Source organism: Thalassophryne amazonica, chromosome 8 (assembly GCF_902500255.1).
Source record: "Thalassophryne amazonica chromosome 8, fThaAma1.1, whole genome shotgun sequence".
NCBI lineage: Eukaryota > Metazoa > Chordata > Actinopteri > Batrachoidiformes > Batrachoididae > Thalassophryne > Thalassophryne amazonica.
This window is the reverse complement of record NC_047110.1, coordinates 69,268,749-69,292,944: the sequence shown is the minus strand read 5'-3', so window position 1 is coordinate 69,292,944 and position 24,196 is coordinate 69,268,749. Positions and strand designations below refer to the sequence as shown.

At 40.7% G+C, this 24,196-nt stretch overlaps 2 protein-coding genes across 2 annotated transcripts in view; one reads left to right on the top strand and one right to left on the bottom strand.

The window, feature by feature from the left end:
* The window catches only part of cd9a (CD9 molecule a), a 28,136-nt gene extending 24,033 nt beyond the window's left edge, over positions 1-4,103 (bottom strand). Inside the window, exon 1 of the mRNA XM_034176573.1 lies at positions 3,862-4,103. Coding sequence (XP_034032464.1) covers positions 3,862-3,930 — 69 coding nt within the window. The 5' untranslated portion in view covers positions 3,931-4,103. The remainder of the gene's footprint in view (positions 1-3,861) is intronic.
* A 2,539-nt stretch (positions 4,104-6,642) lies between these two features.
* vwf (von Willebrand factor) overlaps positions 6,643-24,196 on the top strand; it is a 69,865-nt gene continuing 52,311 nt past the window's right edge. Inside the window, exons 1-17 of the mRNA XM_034176570.1 lie at positions 6,643-6,779; positions 7,608-7,659; positions 7,746-7,889; positions 11,710-11,812; positions 11,884-12,092; positions 12,324-12,445; positions 14,159-14,378; positions 15,417-15,539; positions 15,648-15,759; positions 15,858-15,904; positions 15,981-16,117; positions 16,256-16,394; positions 19,423-19,523; positions 19,610-19,805; positions 19,886-20,101; positions 20,294-20,540; positions 20,627-20,724. Coding sequence (XP_034032461.1) covers positions 6,774-6,779; positions 7,608-7,659; positions 7,746-7,889; positions 11,710-11,812; positions 11,884-12,092; positions 12,324-12,445; positions 14,159-14,378; positions 15,417-15,539; positions 15,648-15,759; positions 15,858-15,904; positions 15,981-16,117; positions 16,256-16,394; positions 19,423-19,523; positions 19,610-19,805; positions 19,886-20,101; positions 20,294-20,540; positions 20,627-20,724 — 2,272 coding nt within the window. The 5' untranslated portion in view covers positions 6,643-6,773. The remainder of the gene's footprint in view (positions 6,780-7,607; positions 7,660-7,745; positions 7,890-11,709; positions 11,813-11,883; positions 12,093-12,323; positions 12,446-14,158; positions 14,379-15,416; positions 15,540-15,647; positions 15,760-15,857; positions 15,905-15,980; positions 16,118-16,255; positions 16,395-19,422; positions 19,524-19,609; positions 19,806-19,885; positions 20,102-20,293; positions 20,541-20,626; positions 20,725-24,196) is intronic.

The following is a 24,196-nucleotide window of genomic DNA, read 5'->3' as shown; positions in this document are numbered from 1 at the left end:
GAATGTTCAGGATCATTGTCCTGTTGGAACACCTAATTCTGGCCAAGTTTCAATCATCTAGCTGTTAATTTGAGGTGACGCTGAAGAATTTGGAGGTAGTCCTCCTTCATTATTCCGTCAACATTGTGTAATGTACAAGTACCACTGGCAGCAAAACAACCCCACATCCTGATGCTACCACCACCATGCTTCAGAGTTGTTACAGTGTTCTTAGGTTTGTAAGCGTCATCTTTTCTCCTCCAAGCGTAACTCTTGTCATTTGTGGCCAGATAGCTCAATCTTTATCTCATCTGACCATAAAACATTTCTCCAGAAGGCATTTGGTTTGTCCATGTGGGCAGCTGTAAATTTAAGCCTCCTGACGATCTAAATTGCTGAAAAGGTGTATATGACCCATTTTTGTTTTGTGCCATCAAAGTGACTCTTCCATGAGAACTGGTAGTGTTTGCAGTATAACTAGTTCAATAGCCCATCTATTTAAAAGCTAGACAGACAAATATCCAGGGTAGAGTAACATGAAAAACCAGTTTGCATAAACTCGATGCAATTTTTGGCCACTGGTAAGGTTATGTCAAAATCAAAGTGGAAAGACAGTTTGCACATTTGTTGGTGGAATGCAGTAGGTTGCACAAGCATTCAATATCAACACAATTTAGATGTTGTGTAATCAATACAGTGTGACAGCACAAATGATAAAACCCATGCTCCCCCTCCTCCCCAAACATCTCAACCACATCAGTTTTCAGGAAGCTGACTTACGAAACTAATCGAATTCGCAGATCAACAGACATCTTCATTTTATGACTATGAAAAGTAATTGTACAGCAGTAATGTTTCTTTTCATAAGATCTGTATAAAGTTCTATTAAATATTTAATCTTATCATGTCCACCAGAATTACACCAGAATGTTGTGTTATATGTTTCATTCCTGTTGTGTGTTCCCTAACATGTTATAAGTAAGAATAAATAAAATTCTGAACATGTCTGAGACACGTGTGCATTCCTGGATGTTGAGTCTCCTTGACAGAACAGTCTCAGGCGGCTCTGGAGAACTTCACTGGGAAAAAATCCTTTTAAGAATTAGGGAAGATGGATGCAGGATTTAGATTATAGGGAAGGTTGATATGTCATTTTTACCCGAGACCATCAAACATGGCCATTGGGTATTGCCAAGGATTTTCGTCTGTCTGTCCGTCCGTCTGTCTGTGCTCAACATACGTCCAGTCCTATTATTACCAGACTCTTGAAATTCAGAGGGAACATTCAGGGAATAATTCACCACCTGCTTGCCGCACTGCCACAGTGAGCCTTAGGACAACAGATCGGGTAAAGATTTGCATCAGTGTCTGGGACAAGTCTAATGCTGTCAGCTTGCAGCAGGGTTCCCAGGACATTGCAGATGGCCCAGTTAAGTTGCCACTCGCTTCCTGATGACCTGGTTGGGTTTCTGATGATTTATATTGGTATCAAAATTTTGAACACTCCAAAATTTTGTTCCTGATTATCCCAATGATCCCAACACTCCAGATGGTTGGCGGCACACTCCAGGATGATCATGTATGCTTGCAGATGGATCGCAGTGGGGTTGGTGATTATCCCGTGAGTTTGCCGTTTTGTCATTTTTTTCTATTGCAAAGCCAATTGCAATCTAACGAGACTCATGTGGACCGGGGTTCTAATAAACTTAAAACGACCTGGTCCGCTCTTCCGACCAGGTAGAAATAAAGCATGGAGCACCATGATGCACTGAACAACAGGCCGTCAGTTAAAATCCTCTGAGCACACACCTCTTTGTCTGTGATGAGTACTTCTGTACTTCTGTTAGTAAAGTAAGTCCCTTCAGCTGCTCCCTTGTTTGCACTCGGGGTCGCCACAGCAAATCCAAGGTGGATCTGCATGTTGAATTGGCACAGGTTTTACGCCGGATGCTCTTCGTGACGCAACTCCACATTACATGGAGGAATGTGGCAGGGATGGGATTTGAACCCGGAACCTTTTACACTGAAACCAAGTGCTTTAACCACTTGGCCACCACCCCTGCCTACTTCTGTAGTCTTGTTAATACTTCTATTTTGTTGTGAAGCTTTGCAAAGTGTTTGTGTTGGGGTTGTGTGAATTTGCAGCAGACACGTTATCAGATTAAGTTTTTACACTTGGGTGTTGCCCATGGGGATCCACAAGCTCTAGATTGGGTAGTGTTTATAAAATAGGTAGCTGGCATTTTTCAAGGGTGGTAATAAATTATGCAAAGTTGCTATAATGAGTTGGAATGGTGTGTGAGTCCAGAATGTTTGTCATGTATGTCAACAATTTCTGGAAGAAGAGCTCAACCCTTTTATTTCCTGTTAATGTGTAATTTTTTAATTTACTGTCTTAATGTATTTATAAATTATTTAGGTTCTTGTTATCAATTAGACACTATTGTTATTATTATTATTATTATTATTATTATTTTCAGTATTATTATACTAAAATACATAAGCATACCAAATGGCAAATGTCAGCTCTCCACAGGTTTTCCGTGATCGAAGTTGCACACACGCAGCATTTTTTTCTTTTCTGCATTCTGCTGCAAGTAGGTGTTTTTAATTTTACACAACCACAAACAGAGATGGTGGTGGAAGGCATCAAACACAGTATAGCTTTCACTCAAATTAATTATTGCAACATGACACTTAACTCACTCATGGTAATGGCGACATGGCACTTAACTAAACTAACTAAACCAACTGAAGTAGAAAAACACAACAAATCAATAACACTAATAACACTGCTATACTAACATGAACCACAATAATATTTAAAACCTTAAAACCCTGAACTCTCATGGTGCACTGCAGCACAATGTCCATTGTTCACTGTTGTTATCTAATATCACCAATTTCTCCATAAATATTAGTCCTATCAACTTTCCATGTTCACAGCATTCACCCAAAATACATAAGCATACCAAATGGAAACTGTCAGCTCTCCCCAGTTTCTCCGTGATTGAAGCCACACACACACACACGCACACATACACACACACGCCATTAATGGCTATTAATATATAGATGTTATAGATGTGCTGCAGGGTTATTTGTTTTGTTTTGTTTTTCTTCTCTGTTTACAAGCATTTATTTTTGTTCAATTTGCAAGATGTTTTTTGATACATCTAACTGTTGTTAAACTGATGCTGATCTTTCTTGTATTTGGGTTTTCTGCTTTTTGTTGGGGTTGTAGTTGCCATTGGCTGCAGCACTTAATCCCATTTAAAAAAAAATCAGTAATTGTGGAACTGGTTAAGTGAATATAACATTTCATTTTGTGGAATGTATTTTGTGACAGTTGAATTTCTCAAATGATCATGTCACCCCCCCCCCCCCCCCCCACACACACACACACACCACCACCACCACCACTGCCGTGTAATGACCAGTTGTGCTTTGCGCTATCTATAGCTGCACAAAATACGAACCGTCGACCACACACACGCACGCACACACACACACACACACAAAGTCCACAAACAGACAACATGGGACATTCATCTTCACGCACGCACACGTGCATCGAGTCTTAATTAGACTTTCAGACACATTCTGACCACCAAAATCAAGCCCCACCTCCATTTCAATTATTAAAATGCCGTGCGCGCAAACTCCACAGTGCACTGCATGCCTGGATCTGGGTCACTTGGCCACCGGGGATTATTGTGCCAAGCTGCACACGCATTGGGACACTAAAAATCACCAACCGAGGTCGAATAAATTATGTAATTCATTACAGACAGTGCGCCTGCACGGCCGCAGCGCGTGCACAGAACGCGCAAAGATGCTCGCCGGCCTTTAAAGTTGACTCCGTCTCTTGCTCGGACTCACCCAGAACACCAGGTTGAAGGCAAACATCAGGTATTTGATGCACATCTCTCCTCCCGACAGCGCGGCCATGGCGGAGCGATCGAGCACACGCTTGCGTTTGGTCAGCGAGCGACGATGGAAACAGAAAGAGGAGAGAGCCTGGAAAGAAGAGTCAACGTGCACAATGGGGTTATTTGCAGACGCGCTGGTGCGCGCGTCGTGCTGTGCGCGCCTGTAGCGGTCCGCCTCCACAGAGCCGAAAAAATAGATTGCTCCCCCTCCCAAGTCCATCTATACACCGTGTTGGGCTTCAGAAAATTTTTATTGCAGTGATTAAGATTTTTCACACTCAAACTAAATTTTGACTGTATCACCTCCAGCCAATCTGTTTTTTATGTACCCAGTAAATGTGCCCGAGCACAACATAAAATGACTACGTAATCTCTTGTCCAAATATAAATGTGTGTGTGTGTGTGTGTGTGTGTGTGTGTGTGTGTGTGTGTGTGTGTGTGTGTGTGTGTGTGTGTGTGTGTGTGTGTACTTTTGGGTTTTCTCGTCCCTGCAGCGAGCAGTGCGGTGACGTAATCTCTTCAGAAAGCGCGTTCACGCATTGAAGAACACAGTGCACGAGCATATTGAGATTTTCATACACAAGCTGTACAAATATTATTTTGTTTACATTTAGGCTGTTTAAATCATCAGTATTATCTTTATGATCTGTGCTGTAAAACATGTATACAACCCCAATTCCAATGAAGTTGGGATGTTGTGTAAAATGTAAATAAAAACAGAATACAATAATTTGCAAATCCTCTTCAATCTATATTCAATTGAATACACCATAAAGACAAGATATTTAATGTTGAAACTGATAAACTTTATTGTTTTTGTGCAAATATTTGCTCATTTTGAAATGGATGTCTGCAACAGGTTTCAAAAAAAGTTGGGACAGTGCTATGTTTACCACTGTGTTACATCACCTTTCCTTCTAACAACACTCAATAAGCGTTTGGGAACTGAGGACACTAAACTGTTGAACCTTTGTAGGTGGAATTCTTTCCCATTCTTGCTTGATGTATGACTTCAGTTGTTCAACATTTTGACATCTCCGTTGTCGTATTTTGAGCTTCATAATGCGCCACACATTTTCAATGGGCGACAGGTCTGGACTGCAGACAGGCCAGTCTGGTACCTGCACTCTTCTACTACGAAGCCACGCTGTTGTAACACGTGCATGTGTAAGTTGCCCATGCCATGGGCACTACCACACCCCCATACCATCACAGATGCTGGCTTTTGAACTTTGCACTGGTAACAATCTGGATGGTCTTTTTCCTCTTTTGTCCAGAGGACACAACGTCCATGTTTTCCAAAAACAATTTGAAATGTGGACTCATCAGACCACAGCACAGTTTTACACTTTGTGTCTGTCCATTTCAAATGAACTCGGGCCCAGAGAAGGCGGCGGCGTTTCTGGATGTTGTTGATGTATGGCTTTCGCTTTGCGTGGTAGAGTTTTAACTTGCACTTGTAGATGTAGCTACGAACTGTATTAACTGACAATGGTTTTCTGAAGTGTTCCGGAGCCCATGCGGTAAGATCCTTTATGCAATGATGTTGGTTTTCAATGCAGTGCCACCTGACGGATCAAAGGTCACGGGCATTCAATGGTGGTTTTCGGCCTTGCCGCTTACGTGTAGAAATTTCACCAGATTCTCTGAATTTTCTGATTATATTATGGACTGTAGATGATGGAATCCCTAAATTCTTTGCAACTGAATGTTGAGAAACATTGTTCTTATACTGTTGGACTATTTTTTCAAGCAGTTATTCACAAAGTTGTGATCCTCGCCCCATCTTTGCTTGTGAACGGCTGAGACTTTTGGGGATGCTCCGTTTATATTCAATCATGACACTCACAATTAGTGTCCTCAGTTCCCAAACACTTATTGAGTGTTGTTAGAAGGAAAGGTGATGTAACACAGTGGTAAACATAGCACTGTCCCAACTTTTTTTGAAACCTGTTGCAGGCATCCATTTCAAAATGAGCAAATATTTGCACAAAATAAAGTTTATCAGTTTGAACATTAAATATCTTGTCTTTGTGGTGTATTCAATTGAATATAGATTGAAGAGGATTTGCAAATCATTGTATTCTGTTTTTATTTACATTTCACACAATGTGCCAACTTCACTGGAATTGGGGTTGTACTTCCCATTAGGTTTCTCTCAGAAACTGTCCTTTGAATGCAGACACATTACATGAATTATCTGTTCACCAAGCGAGAGGAGAATAGCAGAGCATCTGGTGGACCTGCAGTGTCAAATGAGGGATAATCATTATTAAAGGGACAAGCTATGCATTTTTCTCTTTTTGACTTCTGGGATAGGCTCCAGCACCCCCAGTGAACGTTGCACCAGAAATTGTTTGCACTGTTTCTATTCCCTCTATGTGTGTGTGTGTGGGAGTGTGTGTGTGTTTAACTTTGGCACATCGTGTGATTGTCCATGTGGATTGAGCGTGAGATCTCTCAGACAAATGTGTTTTCTACAAGGACTGTTTGGATTGGCGCTGATATGTGTGTGAAGGCTAATCACTCAGGCGGGTGATCAGCGGGCATATCCTGGTATTGTCCCGCTGAGGCTGTGTGATGGTGTTGGTCTTGCAGCACAACACTGTGGATAGAAAAATATTCTGCCTCTCTTCACCAAGAGGAAGGGAAAGCCAGTAGAACAGTCAAAAAAAAAAAAAAATGAGGGCGGTCAAACTTTACTATAAAACCAAGCTTCCAGTGGTTAGTCATGCTTTATTTGAGAGACTATCCCTTTGTTCCATCATGCCTTGATGGTGTGAGATCTAAAGAGGCCACATTTGGATTTACCCTCCTCACATTTGGATTGGGTTTGGTGCTGGATTTGCAGGATCTTGCAACATGGAGGTAGGACAAAATGCAGTCCAGACTGCTGCAACTCAGGGTGATATAATATTTAGAGCTGAAAAGTATCAGATGGCTGATGCAAACCCAGCATAGTCTGCACACTAGGATAGTCATGTGCAACAGTTCATGTTACTACTACGTGCAAGCTTTTGAGTGTGCACAGTGTTTTGACTCCAAGAACCTGCGGTGATGATTTGTTTTGCAGAATCCTCCAACTTTTTTGTTGAAAGGTCCATCATAGGCTTATTATTCTCTCATTCCCAAACCGGACTCATTTACCATCAGTGAGCATGAACTTCAAATCACTTAGATCTCACACTGTATCTAATGAGGACATTTTCTGTGAAGATGAAAATAAACAAACATGACTTTCCTATGACTTCATCATGACACCACTTATTTCAATCGAATACAAATATTTTGTAGATCAATATAAGCATTAGATCTTCTCTCCAACACAAAATACAGCAGAAAATATGTGAACACCACATTTTTATTGAGCTTGACCTTTACTCTTGTCCGCGCCTCTTCAAAAGTTAACCATCTCGAGATATCTGCCCAAATAATACTCACACCAAGTTCTTTGAAAATCTACCTAGTCATATTTTTTTAGTTATCTTGTTCTCTGTCATACATGCTTAAACGTTTTAGGACAGTATTTTACTATAAGCATTTAAGTTGATTTAACTCAAATTAAGCAAGTTCATTTTACTCAAACAAAATAAGTTGTAATGGTTAATTAACATGTGTTAAACATTTTTTTGCTTTTAGTTTTGCAATCTGAGTTGGGTGATGAAGACAATGAGCTGGTTTCTTTGTGTGTTTCAGGTGTGTATTCAGAAGCATTTGAGAGAAATTTGGTTTCTCCTCCATCTGGCAGGTGAGTCTACTCTAGTTTGTCACTGATCCATAAAATCTGGTGATTTCTTCAGTACATTACACATTGTTATATCTGTGCATGTCCAGCTTGCGTAGCCAGTTTGAATGGGAGATGCAGTCTTTTTGGGCGACACCACATTCACACGTTTGACGGTGTTTTATACGAGTTTCCTGGAGACTGCAGTTACCTCCTGGCTGGGGACTGCAGCCATCGGTCCTTCACGCTGCTGGGTGAGTCCCATACAACAGTTACGCCCAGTAAAAATCATTTTATTAACCTCTTTTAAAAAATAGTGGTCAGTAAAACAATATTAGTTTCATAATGTCTGAGGTTGTTCTGAGTAGATCAGTAGGTAAATGGTAACTAATGGTAAATGGACTGCATTTATATAGCTCTCTTCCATCTGCATCAGATGCTCAAAGCGCTTTACACATCAATGCCTCACATTCAACCCGATGTGAGGGTGCTGCCATGCAAGGCGCCCACTACAGACCTTGCCCAAGGGCCCTTAGTGATTTTCCTATCAGGCTGGGATTTGAACCGAGGATCCTCTGGTCTCAAGTCCAACGCTTTAACCACTAGACCATCATAGGTACTGCATATTGCAGGTTCAGTTAAAGAAAAGGCGAAATCTTAAAATGAATGGGTGAGCTGGATTAAAACTGTTAAGAGTACTCAAGTAAACATCCCAAAAATCCCTGTGGAGTGGGAAAATCACTACCTATAGCCATAATTTATGATATTTAGATCTTGAATGATCACTTTTAGGACATCATTTTCTGTTGAACTTGATGAAATACATACAGAATGCCTATGTAACACCCAACCTGATCTGCATGTCAAAAAAACTCAGGTAAATTAAAAAAAAAAAAACCTAAAGCACCGCACTCATAGAGTGCAACTCTCTGCCAACACTAGCTTCCATTTCACAATACCTTGGAAAAAATGTTCAAGGTCAAAGTCCTGTTAGAAGTGACTTTTTCTAAGATAAATTAGATGTGATTAAATGTTAGGAGAATGTACGTATTTAGTTCATGCACTTGTATCTAAGTTTTTTGTGGTGTTGTCAGGTTTTGTTTATGTTTTGTTTTGTTTTTTTTAACATTGGATATCTTTGCTATGCATAATTTGTCATTTCTTTTTGGTGCTAAGTTTCCGACTGGTAACTGGAAGATAGACAAACAGGCTTAAAATTGGAACCTCCATCCAATTTTGGTGGTGTAGGTAAATCCATAATAGAAAAATGAGAGTGATTGAGGCACTTTTGATTGAGATATAATGCAAAATGTACACCAAATGGGCTTTTAAATATTAAATTTAAATGTCCACAAAATCCACAATCCGGATCAGATCCAGATCAAACTTTGCCCGTCTGTAAGAAATTCAATCTTTTTGACACAGTTATGATTTTTTTTTTTTAATTTGTTCATTGTTAAAGATAGAGATTTTCCAAAGATTTTTCCTGACTTTGACCTTTGACCTATGACTTTGAAATTGAATCATTTCTTGCCTATCAGGATGTTAATCCTCTGTAAAAAAAACAAAAAACAAAAAACATAACAATATATGAAAAATTGTGGGTTCCAGGCTGTTCACAAACAAGCAAATTAACAAACAGGCAAAAACATAACCTCCTCCAACTCCGTTGGTGAAGGTAACAAAACAACAACAATAAAAAAACAAAAACTGTAAGAACACTCTGAAAGTACACCTTTGTCTGCTTATATAACAACCAACCATTATTATGAAGGAGAGCGGTTAAAATTCTGTTTTTTATCCCATCAGACCTTTGTAATATCACTCATTTATTTTCAGCTGCCCACGCATCCCGATCCTCAGCCAAGTCCTGGAACTCTTTCTATGTGATCCTGATATATTGGGTCTTTCCCCAGGGACTCCTTCCAGTCGGATATGCTTGCAAGACCTTCCTAGGGAGACGACCAGGGAGCATCCTCACTAGATGTCCAAAATATTCCAGCTGGCTCCTTTTTGATGCAAAGGAACAGTGGTTCTACTCCAAGTCCCTCTTGGATAGTCTTTTCTCCCTGTCCCTGAGTAGAAGCCCAGATACCCTACGGAGGTCCCTCATTTCCACCGCTTGTATCCAGAACCTTGTTCTTTCAGTCATTACTATGGATAGGAACATACGTTGACTGGTAAATTTAGAGCCTCATCTTCTGGCTCAGCTCTTCTTCACCATGACCATCTGGTACAGTGTCTGCGGGACCTCAGATGCAGTTCCAATCCATCTATTGATGTTACACTCCCAGTTACCCCCACCAGTGAACAAGACCCCAAGATACTTGAACTCTCCCACTTGGAGCAATAACTCTGGGAGATGATGGTCAAGTGGTTCAAGTGGTGGGCTTTTGACGAGATGATCCTCAGTTCACATCTCAGTCAGACTGGAAAGTCACAAAGGGCCCTTGGGCAAGGTTCTTAATCCCCAACTTGCTCCTGATGTGTAGTGAGTGCCTTGCATGTCATCGGCCTGACTTTTGTGTGTGTGTGTGTGTGTGTGTGTGTGTGTGTGTGTGTGTGTGGCATCACTGTAAAATCTTTCATGATGAAAGTGCAGTATCAATGCAGTCCATTTATCTCCCCTAACTCAGAGTGGACAATCCACCCATTTCCATCAGAGGACCATGTTCTCAGATTTGAAGGTCTTGGTCCTCATCCCAGTCACTTCACACAGCAAACATGTCGAGTGCACAATAGAGGTCACTGTCTGATGAAGCCAACAGAACCACATGATCTACAAAATAAATAAATTCAATTCTGAGGTCACAAACTTGGACACCCCCAATCACTGACTGCACCTCGAATTCTGTCCATGAAAATCATGAACAGGATTGGTGACAAGGGGCGGACCTGCCACAGTCAAAAACCCACTGGAAACAGGTCTGATGTAATGTCAAGAATGCGGATGCACCTCCTATTTTTGCCACATAGAGACTGGATTGTGCATTGCATTGGCTCTGGTCCCTGAGACCCCTGCCCTCACTTTCCTACAGGACACCTCAGGGGGCCCATTAACATAAAGGCTGGTAGTTTGAGGCCTGACTACTCTGACAAAAGAGAAAAGTGGAGAAACCAGGTGATATTGTGCCAAGAACCTTGGAACACCACGACGACCAACCTGTTGCTTATAGTAGTGTGTGTGTGTGTTTGTGTGTATAAAATAAATTCTTGATGCAAAGGCCATATCTCCATAACTTTACAAAATCCTGCATTCAGTTACTCAATTAATAGTGCAGCAGATAACTGAAACAATCCTTCACTTGGTGATGCAAGCATCAAATTTGACATGAATGTTCTTCATAAATCAGTGTTTGAGGAAAAAGTGCTGGCCACTTGAAAATCCAATATGGCAGCCAGGTAGGGGTCAATGAAGAATTGCACAGGGGTCAAAATCTAAAAATGCTCCAATCATATTGAAAGCTATACCATATTATTTGTCTGATCACAAAGATTGCAAAAAGGTATAGTTTGGATGATCTATGACTGAATGTTCTGGAGTTATGGGATAAAAACAGCAAGAATGGTGACAAAGGTCAATTTCAGTTTGTACAGGAGTCAAAAGTTAAAGTTGCCCCAATTTTGGTAAAACGTGGTGCAAATTATTGGTTGAACTAATAGGATTAATAAATGGAATAGTTTTGACTGTGTTGAATGCTTGGTTTGCAAAGTAAATGTCAAACAATGTCGACGTCCACTGGATTCTGTGGCATGTGACAGATGTTACCCTGTAACGTGACAACTGAGCATGACACATGGTGCAAACTATTCCTTTTTAAAACCCTATTAACCCTATTAATTGCCCGCCATATTGGATTTTCAAGTGGCCAGCACTTTTTTCTCAAACACTGATTTATGAAGAACATTCATACCAAATTTGATGCTTGCATCACCAAGTGAACAATTCTGGCCAGAAATCATACTTATCTTCTTCACTATAAGCGTGCTTTATTTATTTATTAAGAACATTTGGACATTGCATTGCACGTAGGTGTGAGTGTTTTTCATAGAACAAATATCTTGGTTCCACAGGTGATTTTGTGAACGGGAAAAGAACAGGGATCACTCTCTTTCTGGGGGATGCCTTTGAGCTACACCTGTCTGTTGATGGACAACTCTCACAAGGAGACAAGAGGTAAAGGAATGTGACTTTATGGACAGCAGATGTTTATGGACACCGTTGACATCATGTCTCCATTTGTGTAGACTGTCACTGCCATATGCCTCGCATGCTGTGTTTGCGGGATCCGAGCTGGGATTCTTCAAACTCTGGAGTGAGGAGTTTAGCTTCACTGTTACCATTGACAGTGATGCCAACATCGCCTTGACACTGTCCAAAAACCATGCCAACCACACCTGTGGACTGTGTGGCAACTTCAACTCTGTGGCAGCTGATGAATATACCGCACAAGAAGGTATGTTAATGTCCAATATCCTGGACATGACGTGTGGAATATATAAGACTGAAAGTAGAGAGAGAGAACTGGTTATAAGAGGAGTTTAGGAAATGATTTGCGTCACCAGTAGTCATCAACAGGAAGATTAACAGTCCTGAACAGGAAAAGATAAGGATAAGAAAGCAAATAAGGGAGCAGTGGTAGGATGAGATTAAAGAAAAATCTGTGTGAGTGTGTCTGTGATTTCAGGATTTATAACAGAGGACAATTATGACTTTGCAAATTCATGGGCAGTGAAGGGAGCAAGGCAGGCGTGCCGACGAGTCACAGCACCCACCCAATCCTGTAACAGCACGAAAGAGACTTCCACGGTGAGAGGACAAGTCACAGTCTGTGTTTACGCTCAAACACTCTGATCCCATTAGGATGTCATTAAATGTAACACACGGTGAAAAAAAACCATGCAAAAAAAAAAAAAAAATTCTGTAAATAACGTCAAGGAAAGTGTAACTACAAAATCAAAATGTAAGATAGAAAGATAAAATATAAAAACAATTTTTTTAAATGTATTTATTTTTTCAAACATAAAGACAATATTTTGTTAAACTGTATGGAATAGCCAAAGTAACACAACAAAAAATTAATTAATACAAGAATAAAGTATTTAGTATTTGATAAAGTAAAGACTCAAACTACTGTAAAAAGTCACTGTGTTTTTGTAAAAGGTGTAAAAATCTGGAATAGCTGTTCTGATTGCATTCAATTATCTGGTACTTTAGTTGGCTTTAAAATACTTTATAAAAACAATATAATTACTTGTTATAGTATGAAGAATTAAGTTAACTGAGGTTGTTACTGTTTTTTGATTGTGCGTTTCACTGTTGTTTGTTCTGTTTTGTTGAGATATTTAAGTTCACTGATTAATCTATATTGTCTGTGCTTGTTTTTTTTACTTTTTTGGTATTTGTTGTTATCAGTGTGTATATATATATATATATATATATGTGTATATGTGTGTGTGTGTGTGTGTGTGTGTATAGTAAATGGTATAAAAAGGGTGGGTGTTTATAAGCCTTTGCTTTTGCCTTTTTTTTGTTTTACAAGATTTTTTGTTAAGTATGTGTGTGCCAAATAAAATTCATTCATTCAATAAATGTCACAATATGAAGACAAATTCCATTTTTTTCCTGTATCAGCTTGCACCAGGGGCTTGAGGTCTCCACAGCAGATGCAGTAGAGATCTACATGAGGATTTGGTACAAGTTTCTTGGGCGAGGTGATGGTCTAGCGGTTAAGCGTTGGGCTTGACCAGAAGATCTTCGGTTCAAATCCCAGTCTGACCGGAAAATCACTAAGGGCCCTTGGGCAAGGTCCTTAATCCCCTACTTGCTCCTGGTGTATAGTGGGCGCCTTGCATGGCAGCAGCCTGACATCAGGGTGAATGTGAGGCATTATTGTAAAGTGCTTTGAGAGTCTGATGCAGATGGAAAAGCGCTATATAAATGCAGTCCATTTACCACTTAAATTTTACACAGAATGCCCTTCCTGACACAATTCCAGTGAAAGAAACACAGGACAGCCCGTAGTCTTCCTAAGGGGGCCTCCCAGCCAAGTACTACTCAGGTTGTCCTTTACTTCACTCAAAAAAACTAACTCACAGGATTAGATTTCCATCTAATAAATATGTGTAGTCCAAACTAAATTAAATTAAGTTATTTTGCATGGATGTGCTTTATTTGAGATGGGGCTACTTATATTTATTAGTTGGAAATCCTGCTCATAACTGAATTGAGTCCATCCAAGGAGTCATTTCTCTGAGTGTTGATGTCTGAGATGTAACAGGATCGTGTCTGCACAGTGTGCACATGGGCACAAATTAATAAATTGAAAACTTTTTAAAATAAAATGGAAAACTAAATGAAATTTTAAAAAATAATAAAACTCAAATAAGTTCAGAACTGTATAGAGGGGGGAACAAATTATAAAAGTAGAAGTCAGTCAGCGAGCGTGAGGAAACCTGAAATGAAGTTTCTAAAAACCCACAACAACACAATCTGTGTGTTTGTGTTGTTTTGTGTGTGTAGATTCTGTCAGGCTGCAGTGTGTTGCAGACCTCCAGTGTGTTCCTGCGCTGTGCTTACCTGGTCTCTCCTGAGGCCTTCCTGGTGTTGTGCCAGGAGGCGGCGTGTCACTGCGACAAGAGGCAGGGCTCAGACTGCTACTGCTCAGTGCTGTTGGAATACGCCCGCACGTGTCACACCCATGGGATACTGCTGCATGGCTGGCTAAAGGAGAGCCAATGCTGTAAGCTTCTATATCAGTCAATCAATTAGGAGATTATAACAGAAGCGTATTGCATTCACTTGATAAATTTATTTTTTGATTTAGTTTTTCTGAGTAATTATTTGTGTTTTTCTGAGTAATTTATTTTTTGTCTGCCAATTGGAATAATTATTTCTGTTCTTCTGAGTAATTTATTTTTTGTCTGTTTTTTGGAATAATTATTTCTGTTTTTCTGAGTAATTTATTTTTTGTCTGTTTTTTGGAATAATTATTTCTGTTCTTCTGAGTAATTTATTTTTTGTCTGTTTTTTGGAATAATTATTTCTGTTCTTCTGAGTAATTTATTTTTTGTCTGTTTTTTGGAATAATTATTTCTGTTTTTCTGAGTAATTTATTTTTTGTCAGTTTTTTTTATAATTATTTCTGTTTTTCTGAGTTTTTCTGTTTTTCAGAGTAATTTATTTTTATGGTTGGTTTTTCAGAGTAATTGTTTTCCTGATTTTCTGAATTTTTTTTTCTTCAGTTTTTTGGACCAATTTTTTCTGAGTTTAGAGAGCATTTGAAGACACATTCATTCACTGAGAGCTCGATTTGGTGACAAACATGACATTGTTCAGTTTAATGTCTTTAAGTCATATAGCTGTATTATCATTAGTTTGTCGACTCTACGCAGACAGCTGAGGACTTTGCGGCTGTTCAGAAGGAAAGCCCATTTAGATCTGCTAGACATAGCAGTTTTTCGCCAGGATCAGTTGGACAGATACAGTATACTCCATGGATACACGATGATGCATTTGAAATGCATTCAGGCTGGCTACGTGGTGACTCAAGAAATAGTAAAAATAAATAAAAAAAATAGTCAAAAAACAAATGTAAAAATAAATTACTCAGAAAAACAAACCAAAAAAAAAAGAAAAAGACTCAGAAAACAAACCAAAAATAAATTACTCCGAAAAACAAACCAAAAAATTAATTTATCAAGTGAATGCAATATGCTTCCGTAGGATTATAACAGCTGATGATTTGATAATATAAATCTCAATATGTGTGTGTGGATAGTCCCCAAATGTCCTACTGGGATGCAGTACAGTGAATGCATCAAGTCCTGCTCCACAACCTGCCAGAGTCTCAACATCCAGGAGGTCTGCAAAGAAGAGTGTGTAGATGGCTGCACATGTCCTGGTAAAGCTCCATGATGTGTGTGTGTGTGTGTGTGTGTGTGTGTGTGTGTGTGTGTGTGTGTGTGTGTGTGTGTGTGTAGCTCTAATAGGAAGTGTTCATATGTTGCAGTGGGAAAGGTTTTGGATGGCAATCACTGTGTACACACATCTCAGTGTTCCTGTGTGCACATGGGGCGACGTTTCCCTCCAGGATCTAGTATCTCTCAGGACTGCAACACCTGGTGACAAGGCAAAATGTGTACAACAATAAATGCACAGTACACAAGGCCAAAATAACATTCTTCTTTGTTAAATCCTTTTTTAATATATTCTTTTGCAGTGTGTGTCGTCACGGTTCCTGGGAGTGCACCAATGAAGGCTGCCCTGGTGAGCCATCGCACACATGGACAGTTTGATGAACACAACTCGTCATTAATGGAATTGTGTGTTTGTGTGTCTGTAGGCGAGTGTTTGGTTGTGGGCCAATCACACTTCAAGACATTTGACAATAAGTTCTTTACCTTTACTGGCCAGTGTCAGTATCTGCTGGCCAGGGACTGCACAGACGGACAGTTTTCTGTCATTATCGAGAGCGTGCAGGTAATAATGTCTTGATAATATTTTGTTCTGTACTTCAGTGTTTTTATGTTACAAAATCAATGTGACAAATAGCCCCACATTTGATCTTTGATTTGCATACCGTGAGCTGTCATTTGTAGTATGTTTGTTTGTTGTCAGTGTGCAGATGATCAGGATGCTGTGTGCACACGCTCTGTGACGCTCAGTCTGTCCTCTCTGGACGACATGACAGTGAAGCTAAAGCACGGAGGCGTGGTCTCTGTCAATGGCATGGACATCCAGGCCCCAATGCATCATGGTACGACAGCTGTACACTTGATAGAGCCTCCAACTGTGCTCTACACCACCACCAACAACAAACAATGAACAACAACAACAGCATTAATAATAATCTATTTTGCATTGTAAAAGTTTTAGGCACCCATGAAGTTTGATAAAAATGTAACTTGAGATATCCTTTTTTCATCAGTGGTTCAACATTTATTTTGAATTTCAAATTTCCAGACATACCTAATCAAATAACACTTATTTATTATTATTATTATTATTATTATTATTATATTTATTGTTATTTTAAAACATAACACAAAACAAACAAATAAGTAAAAAAAAACTTTTCTTTGTAGGTGAATTGCCCTACACAAAACAACATCAGCACAGTTATATTTTATACATAAAATTGCAAAATTATTAAAACCATTTTTTCTGTCATTGCAAAAAATAAAAATAAAAAAATCTAACCCTAACCCTAAAAAAATTCTTTGTTGTTGTTGTTTTTTAAGGTGAACAGTGATTACACATTTTGCTTATCTACGATATATTTATTAGAAATTTTGTCGCTTTGTCATTAAATGTTTCCACACATTGTTTGCCCAGTATGTTCTGAACCAACCCAATCACAGCAATTTGAAATTAATTTGTGGGGTGACAGGGTCGGGGGGGTATGCTTAGGGTTAGTGAAGGGACACATTTACATTATGGTTATGGTTAGAGTTTGGAGAAGGGGGAGGATTACAGTGGGGCCAAAAAGTATTTAGTCAGTCCATGATTGTGCAAGTTCTCCTACTGAGAAGAGAATGAGAGAGGTCTGTAATTTTCAATAGGTACACTTCAATTATGAGAGACAAAATGAGAAAAAAAAATCCAGGAAATCACATTGTAGGATTTTTAAAGAATTTATTTGTAAATTATGGTGGAAAATAAGTATTTGGTCACCTACAAACAAGCAAGATTTCTGGCTCTCACAGACCTGTAACCTCTTCTTTAAGAAGTTTTTCTGTCCTCCACCTGTTACCTGTATTAATGGCACCTGTTGGAACTTATCTGTATAAAAAAATACCTATCCACAGCCTCAAACAGTCAGACTCCAAACTCAACCATGGCCAAGACCAAAAAGCTGTCGAAGAACACCAGGAAGAAAATTGTAGATGGGCGCCAGGCTGGGAAGAGTGAATCTACAATAGTCAAGCAGGTTGGTGTGAATAAATCAACTGTGGGAGCGATTGTAAGAAAATGGAAGACATACAAGACCACTGATAATCTCCCTCGATCTGGGGCTCCACGCAAGATATCATCCTGTGGGATCAAATTGATCATGAGAATGGTGAGCAAAAATCCCAGAACTACATGGAGGGACCTGATGAATGACCTGCAGAGAGCTGGGACCAAAGTAGCAAGGGCTACACACGACGTCGTGAGGGATTCAAATCCTGCAGTGCCGGGCGTGTCCCCCATCAGTACATGTCCAGGCCCATCTGAAGTTTGCCAGAGAGCATATGGATGATCCAGAAGAGGATTGGTAGAATATCATTTGGTCAGATGAAACCAAAATGGAACTTTTTGGTAAAAACTCAACTTGTCGTGTTTGGAGGAATAACAATGCAGAGTTGCATCCCAAGAACACCATATCTACTGTGAAGCATGGGGGTAGAAACATCATGCTTTGGGGTTGTTTTTCTGCAAAGGGGACAGGACAAGTGATCTGTGTTAAGGGAAGAATGAATGTGGCCATGTATTGTGAGATTTTAAGCCAAAACCTCCTTCCCATCAGTGAGAGCATTGAAGATGCAACGTGGCTGGGTCTTCCAGCATGACAATGATCCCAAACACACCACTCAGGCAACAAAGAAGTGGCTCCGAAAAAAGCATTTCAAGGTCCTGGAGTGGCCAAGCCAGTCTCCAGACATCAACCCCATAGAAAATTTGTTGAGGGAGTTGAAAGTCCATGTTGCCCAGCGACAGCCCCAAAACATCACTGCTCTAGAGGAGCTCTGCATGGAGGAATGGGCCAAAATACCAGCTACAGTGTGTGCAAACCTGGTGAAGACTTACAGGAAAAGTTTGACCTCTGTCATTGCCAACAAAGATTATGTTACAAAGCATTGAGTTGAACTTTTGTTATTGACCAAATACTTATTTTCCACCATAATTTACAAATTAATTCTTTAAAAATCCTACAATGTGATTTCCTGGATTATTTTTTTTTCTCATTTTGTTGCTCATAATTGAAGTGTACCTATGATGAAAATTACAGACCTCTCTCATCTTTCTAAGTAGGAGAACTTGCACAATCCGGAGCTGGCTAAATACTTTTTTACCACACTGTATAAATAGTTTAAAAAAAGTGTCACAAAAATGGGGTGCTTTTCATGACAGGGGCACAAAAAAAAGCATGAGACTGTGGCTGGTTCTGTCATACTGGACAAAGAATGTTTTTTTTTTAACTGTAAAATTGCAGCGCAGTCTCACGCTTTTTGTTTGTTTGTTTGTTTTTTGTGCTCCTGTGGTGAAATTAGTCAAATTTTCGTGACGGGGTTCTTTTTAACTCACTATTACTAATCCTACTCCTACCCCCAACCCTAACCTTAACCATAACCTAATTTTACTCTTTCCCACCACCCTAACCATAACCAACCCGACCCCCCCCCCCTTCACTTTTAACTTTTTGCAGCATCACGGAATGAATCAGAATGAATTTGTGCTGCCGTGATGAAAATGAGCCGCTTTGCGTCACAATGTCACGAACCAGTAGATTAATGTATATTTCGTGCTGCAGAATCACGACTTGCCATGAGACCAGGTTGAAAATTGACAATCCTGAAGTAAAATAAAAGACCATTTTATTTGCTCTCTAGTCTTTAAAACACCATCTACAAGCCATTTAGCATAATCAGCATGTTTAAAAAATGTTTTTTCATCATGGAAGTTGTTATCATTATTAGCTGTCTAAAACTGTGAAATACATGCTAAATTTTTACTAGATTGTTGTTAAAACGTTACAGATTGAGGTAAATGCAATTGGATTTCCCACATATGAAATTTTACAGGCCATCTGCATATCCAGAGAACTGTTCAGTCATCAGTACGTGTAAAGTTTGGAAATGACCTTCGTCTGGACTGGGATGGGCGGGGCCGAGTGCTCTTAAAGGTCTGTCAAATACAGGTCAAGTGTTATAGTTTTGGTCAAATGTTTGAAACGCTTGGTGACTTTAAACCCTCTGTGTACATCTTCAGCTTGGAACAAAATGGGCGGGGCAGACCTGCGGTCTCTGTGGAAACTACAATGGTAACCAAGGTGATGACTTCTTGTCTGATGCTGGGCTGGTTGAGGCAGGGCCTCAAACATTTGGCCAATCTTGGAGGATCAATGGAGACTGTGAAACCATCCGTAGACCTGAGACAGATCCATGTGCTGTCAACCCCAAAAGAGGTACTCACATTCGTCTCCACACTGACCTCTCCACAGAGATGACCACACAGTAACTTCTAGCACCCTCCGACTCCCTGCAGTGCGTTTTGCAGAAGAGGCGTGCTCTGTGATGATGTCTGAAGTGTTCAGCCCGTGTCATTTCCTGGTGAACCCAGGACCGTTCCAGCGGTTCTGCCGTTATGACGTGTGTGCATGTGTGGACGGTGAGCGGTGCCTCTGCTCTGCTCTGTCGGCGTATGCAGCTGCCTGTGCTGCCAGAGGAGTCCTGCTCAGCTGGAGATCTCCTTCGCTCTGTGGTAACACTCAAATGATAATAAGCGACAGACATTTGTCTGTTTGTTTGGCCTTGATTCAATCACACCGGCATGGACACGTTTCAGTAAAACCATGCAGGAATATTCTTTTCCAACAAAATAACGAAGAGGTTAATTAAGGTTAGGTGGGTTTATTTCTTCATAACAATAATTCTTATAACACTTGTTTTGCAGAGCTGGAGTGCAGCGGCGGGCGGGTGTACGAGGCCTGTGGGAGCTCGTGTGACCGTACGTGTCGCTCGCTGTCTGGGTATGAAGCAGGGTGCGGGCAGGAGAGGGTTTGTGAGGAGGGTTGCTTCTGCCCCGTTGGACAGTACCTGAGTGACTCTGGACAATGCCTAACAGCTGACCTGTGCACCTGCCTGCACGACGGCCAGATCTACCAGCCCAATGACGTCTACGCCGATCACAGCAGCATCTGGTCAGTGGATGTGCAGAATCTACACTATAAGCCATGTTTCACTGATGCGGGTACATTCATTTTCGCTGTTCTTTGCTTGTGTGTAGCTACTGTGAAAATGGGACCATGCGCTGCAGTTCCACCGACGTTAGCAATACTTTTCTGTCTGATCTCTTCTATGATGACGACGTGGCACCATCCAGAGGTACGACATCAGTTTTGTGACGCAATAACATTTAAATTATTATGTTTTTATTATGCAAAGTGTCATGATGTCTATTTAAGTTTAGTTGTCCTTAAATATCATCTTTGAACAGCCATTACAAGGTAAAGTGTTCCTACGTGCACATCCAGGACACTGCAAGCTGTACCCCGATTTGTAAATGTTTATCTCATCTCGATTTTCAAGTCAGTTTATCACCAACATAGAACACCTGCATTAATCAATCAATCAATCAATTTTATTTATATAGCGCCAAATCACAACAAACAGTTGCCCCAAGGCGCTTTATATTGTAAGGCAAGGCCATACAATAATTACGGAAAAACCCCAATGGTCAAAACGACCCCCTGTGAGCAAGCACTTGGCGACAGTGGGAAAGAAAAACTCCCTTTTAACAGGAAGAAACCTCCAGCAGAACCAGGCTCAGGGAGGGGCAGTCTTCTGCTGGGACTGGTTGGGGCTGAGGGAGAGAACGAGGAAAAAGACATGCTGTGGAGGGGAGCAGAGATCAATCACTAATGATTAAATGCAGAGTGGTGCATACAGAGCAAAAAGAGAAAGAAACACTCAGTGCATCATGGGAACCCCCAGCAGTCTAAGTCTATAGCAGCATAACTAAGGGATGGTTCAGGGTCACCTGATCCAGCCCTAACTATAAGCTTTAGCAAAAAGGAAAGTTTTAAGCCTAATCTTAAAAGTAGAGAGGGTGTCTGTCTCCCTGATCTGAATTGGGAGCTGGTTCCACAGGAGAGGAGCCTGAAAGCTGAAGGCTCTGCCTCCCATTCTACTCTTACAAACCCTAGGAACTACAAGTAAGCCTGCAGTCTGAGAGCGAAGTGCTCTATTGGGGTGATATGGTACTATGAGGTCCCTAAGATAAGATGGGACCTGATTATTCAAAACTTTATAAGTAAGAAGAAGAATTTTAAATTCTATTCTAGAATTAACAGGAAGCCAATGAAGAGAGGCCAATATGGGTGAGATATGCTCTCTCCTTCTAGTCCCCATTAGTACTCTAGCTGCAGCATTTTGAATTAACTGAAGGCTGTTCAGGGAACTTTTAGGACAACCTGATAATAATGAATTACAATAGTCCAGCCTAGAGGAAATAAATGCAAGAATTAGTTTTTCAGCATCACTCTGAGACAAGACCTTTCTAATTTTAGAGATATTGCGTAAATGCAAAAAAGCAGTCCTACATATTTGTGGGTAGGTACTGGTGTATGCAAAATGCTTAAAATTATTCGTACATCAAATTGTTTTACTTTATTTGTTATATATATATATATATATATATATATATATATATATATATATATATATATATATACGAGGGCTGTCCATAAAGTATAGGTCCTTTTTATTTTTTTCAAAAACTATATGGATTTCATTCATATGTTTTTACGTCAGACATGCATGAACCCTCGTGCGCATGCGTGAGTTTTTCCACGCCTGTCGGCGACGTCATTCGCCTGTGAGCACTCCTTGTGGGAGGAGTCGTCCAGCCCCTCGTCGGAATTCCTTTGTCTGAGAAGTTGCTGAGAGACTGGCGCTTTGTTTGATCAAAATTTTTTCTAAACCTGTGAGACACATCGAAGTGGACACGGTTCGAAAAATTAAGCTGGTTTTCAGTGAAAATTTTAACGGCTGATGAGAGATTTTGAGGTGATACTGTCGCTTTAAGGACTTCCCACGGTGCGAGACGTCGTGCAGCGCTCTCAGGCGCCGTCGTCAGCCTGTTTCAAGCTGAAAACCTCCACATTTCAGGCTCTATTGATCCAGGACGTCGTGAGAGAACAGAGAGGTTTCAGAAGAAGTCGGTTTCAGCATTTTATCCGGATATTCCACTGTTAAAGGAGATTTTTTAATGAAAGACGTGCGGATGGGTCCGCGCGTCGGGACGCAGCCGGCGCGGTGCGGCGGCACAGGAAAAACACCTCCGTGTTGATAACCATTTGTAAAATCCAGGCGGCTTTTGATGGCTTTCAGTGGAGTGAGTATATGAGAAATTGTTTAACAGCTGGACATGTTCCAACTTGTCCTTAAGGCTTCCAACAGAGGTGTTTTTCCTGTGGCGGAGCGTCGCGGCGGCTGCGAGCCGACGCGCGGACCCGTCCACACGTCTTTCATTAAAAAAATCTCCTTTAACAGTGGAATATCCGGATAAAATGCTGAAACCGACTTCTTCTGAAACTTCTCTGTTCTCTCACGACGTCCTGGATCAATAGAGCCTGAAATGTGGAGGTTTTCAGCTTGAAACAGGCTGATGACGCCGCCTGAGAGCGCTGTGCGACGTCTCGCACTGTGGGAAGTCCTTAAAGCGACAGTGTCACCTCAAAATCTCTCATCAGCCGTTAAAATTTTCACTGAAAACCAGCTTAATTTTTCGAACCGTGTCCACTTCGATGTGTCTCACAGGTTTAGAAAAAATTTTGATCAAACAAAGCGCCAGTCTCTCAGCAACTTCTCAGACAAAGGAATTCCGACGAGGGGCTGGACGACTCCTCCCACAAGGAGTGCTCACAGGCGAATGACGTCACCGACAGGCGTGGGAAAAACTCACGCATGCGCACGAGGGTTCAAGCATGTCTGACGTAAAAACATATGAATGAAATCCATATAGTTTTTGAAAAAAATAAAAAGGACCTATACTTTATGGACAGACCTCGTATATATATATATATATATATATATATATATATATATATATATATATATATATACATATATATATATATACATATATATATATATATATATATATATATATATATATATACATATATACATATATACATATATATATATATATATATATACATTGTGTATATATATATATATAAGCATTTGAGGGACGGATTGAGCGTGAGATCGACAGACGGATCGGTGCAGCATCTGCAGTGATGCAGTCGCTGTATCGGACCGTCATGGTGAAGAGAGAGCTGAGTAGGGGGGCAAAGCTCTCGATTTACCGATCGATCTACGTTCTGATCCTTACCTATGGTCATGAGATTTGGCTCATGACCGAAAAAACAAGATCGCGAGTACAAGCGGCCGAGATGAGTTTCCTCTGCAGGGTGGCTCGCTCCCTTAGAGATAGGGTGAGGAGCTCGGTCACTCAGGAGGAACTCGGAGTCGAGCCGCTACTCCTCCACATTGAAAGGAGCCAGTTGAGGTGGCTCGGGCATCTTTTCTGGGTGCCCCCTGGACGCCTCACTGGAGAGGTGTTCCGGGCACGTCCCATCGGGAGGAGGCCCGGGGGAAGACCCAGGACATGCTGGAGAGACTACGTCTCTCGGCTGGCTTGGGAATGCCTTGGGGTTCCCCCGGAGGAGCTGGGGGAGGTGTGTGTGGATCGGGAGGTCTGGGCGGCTTTGCTTGAGCTGCTGCCCCCGCGACCCGACTCCGGATAAAGCGGAAGAAAATGGATGGATGGATGGATGGATGGATGGAT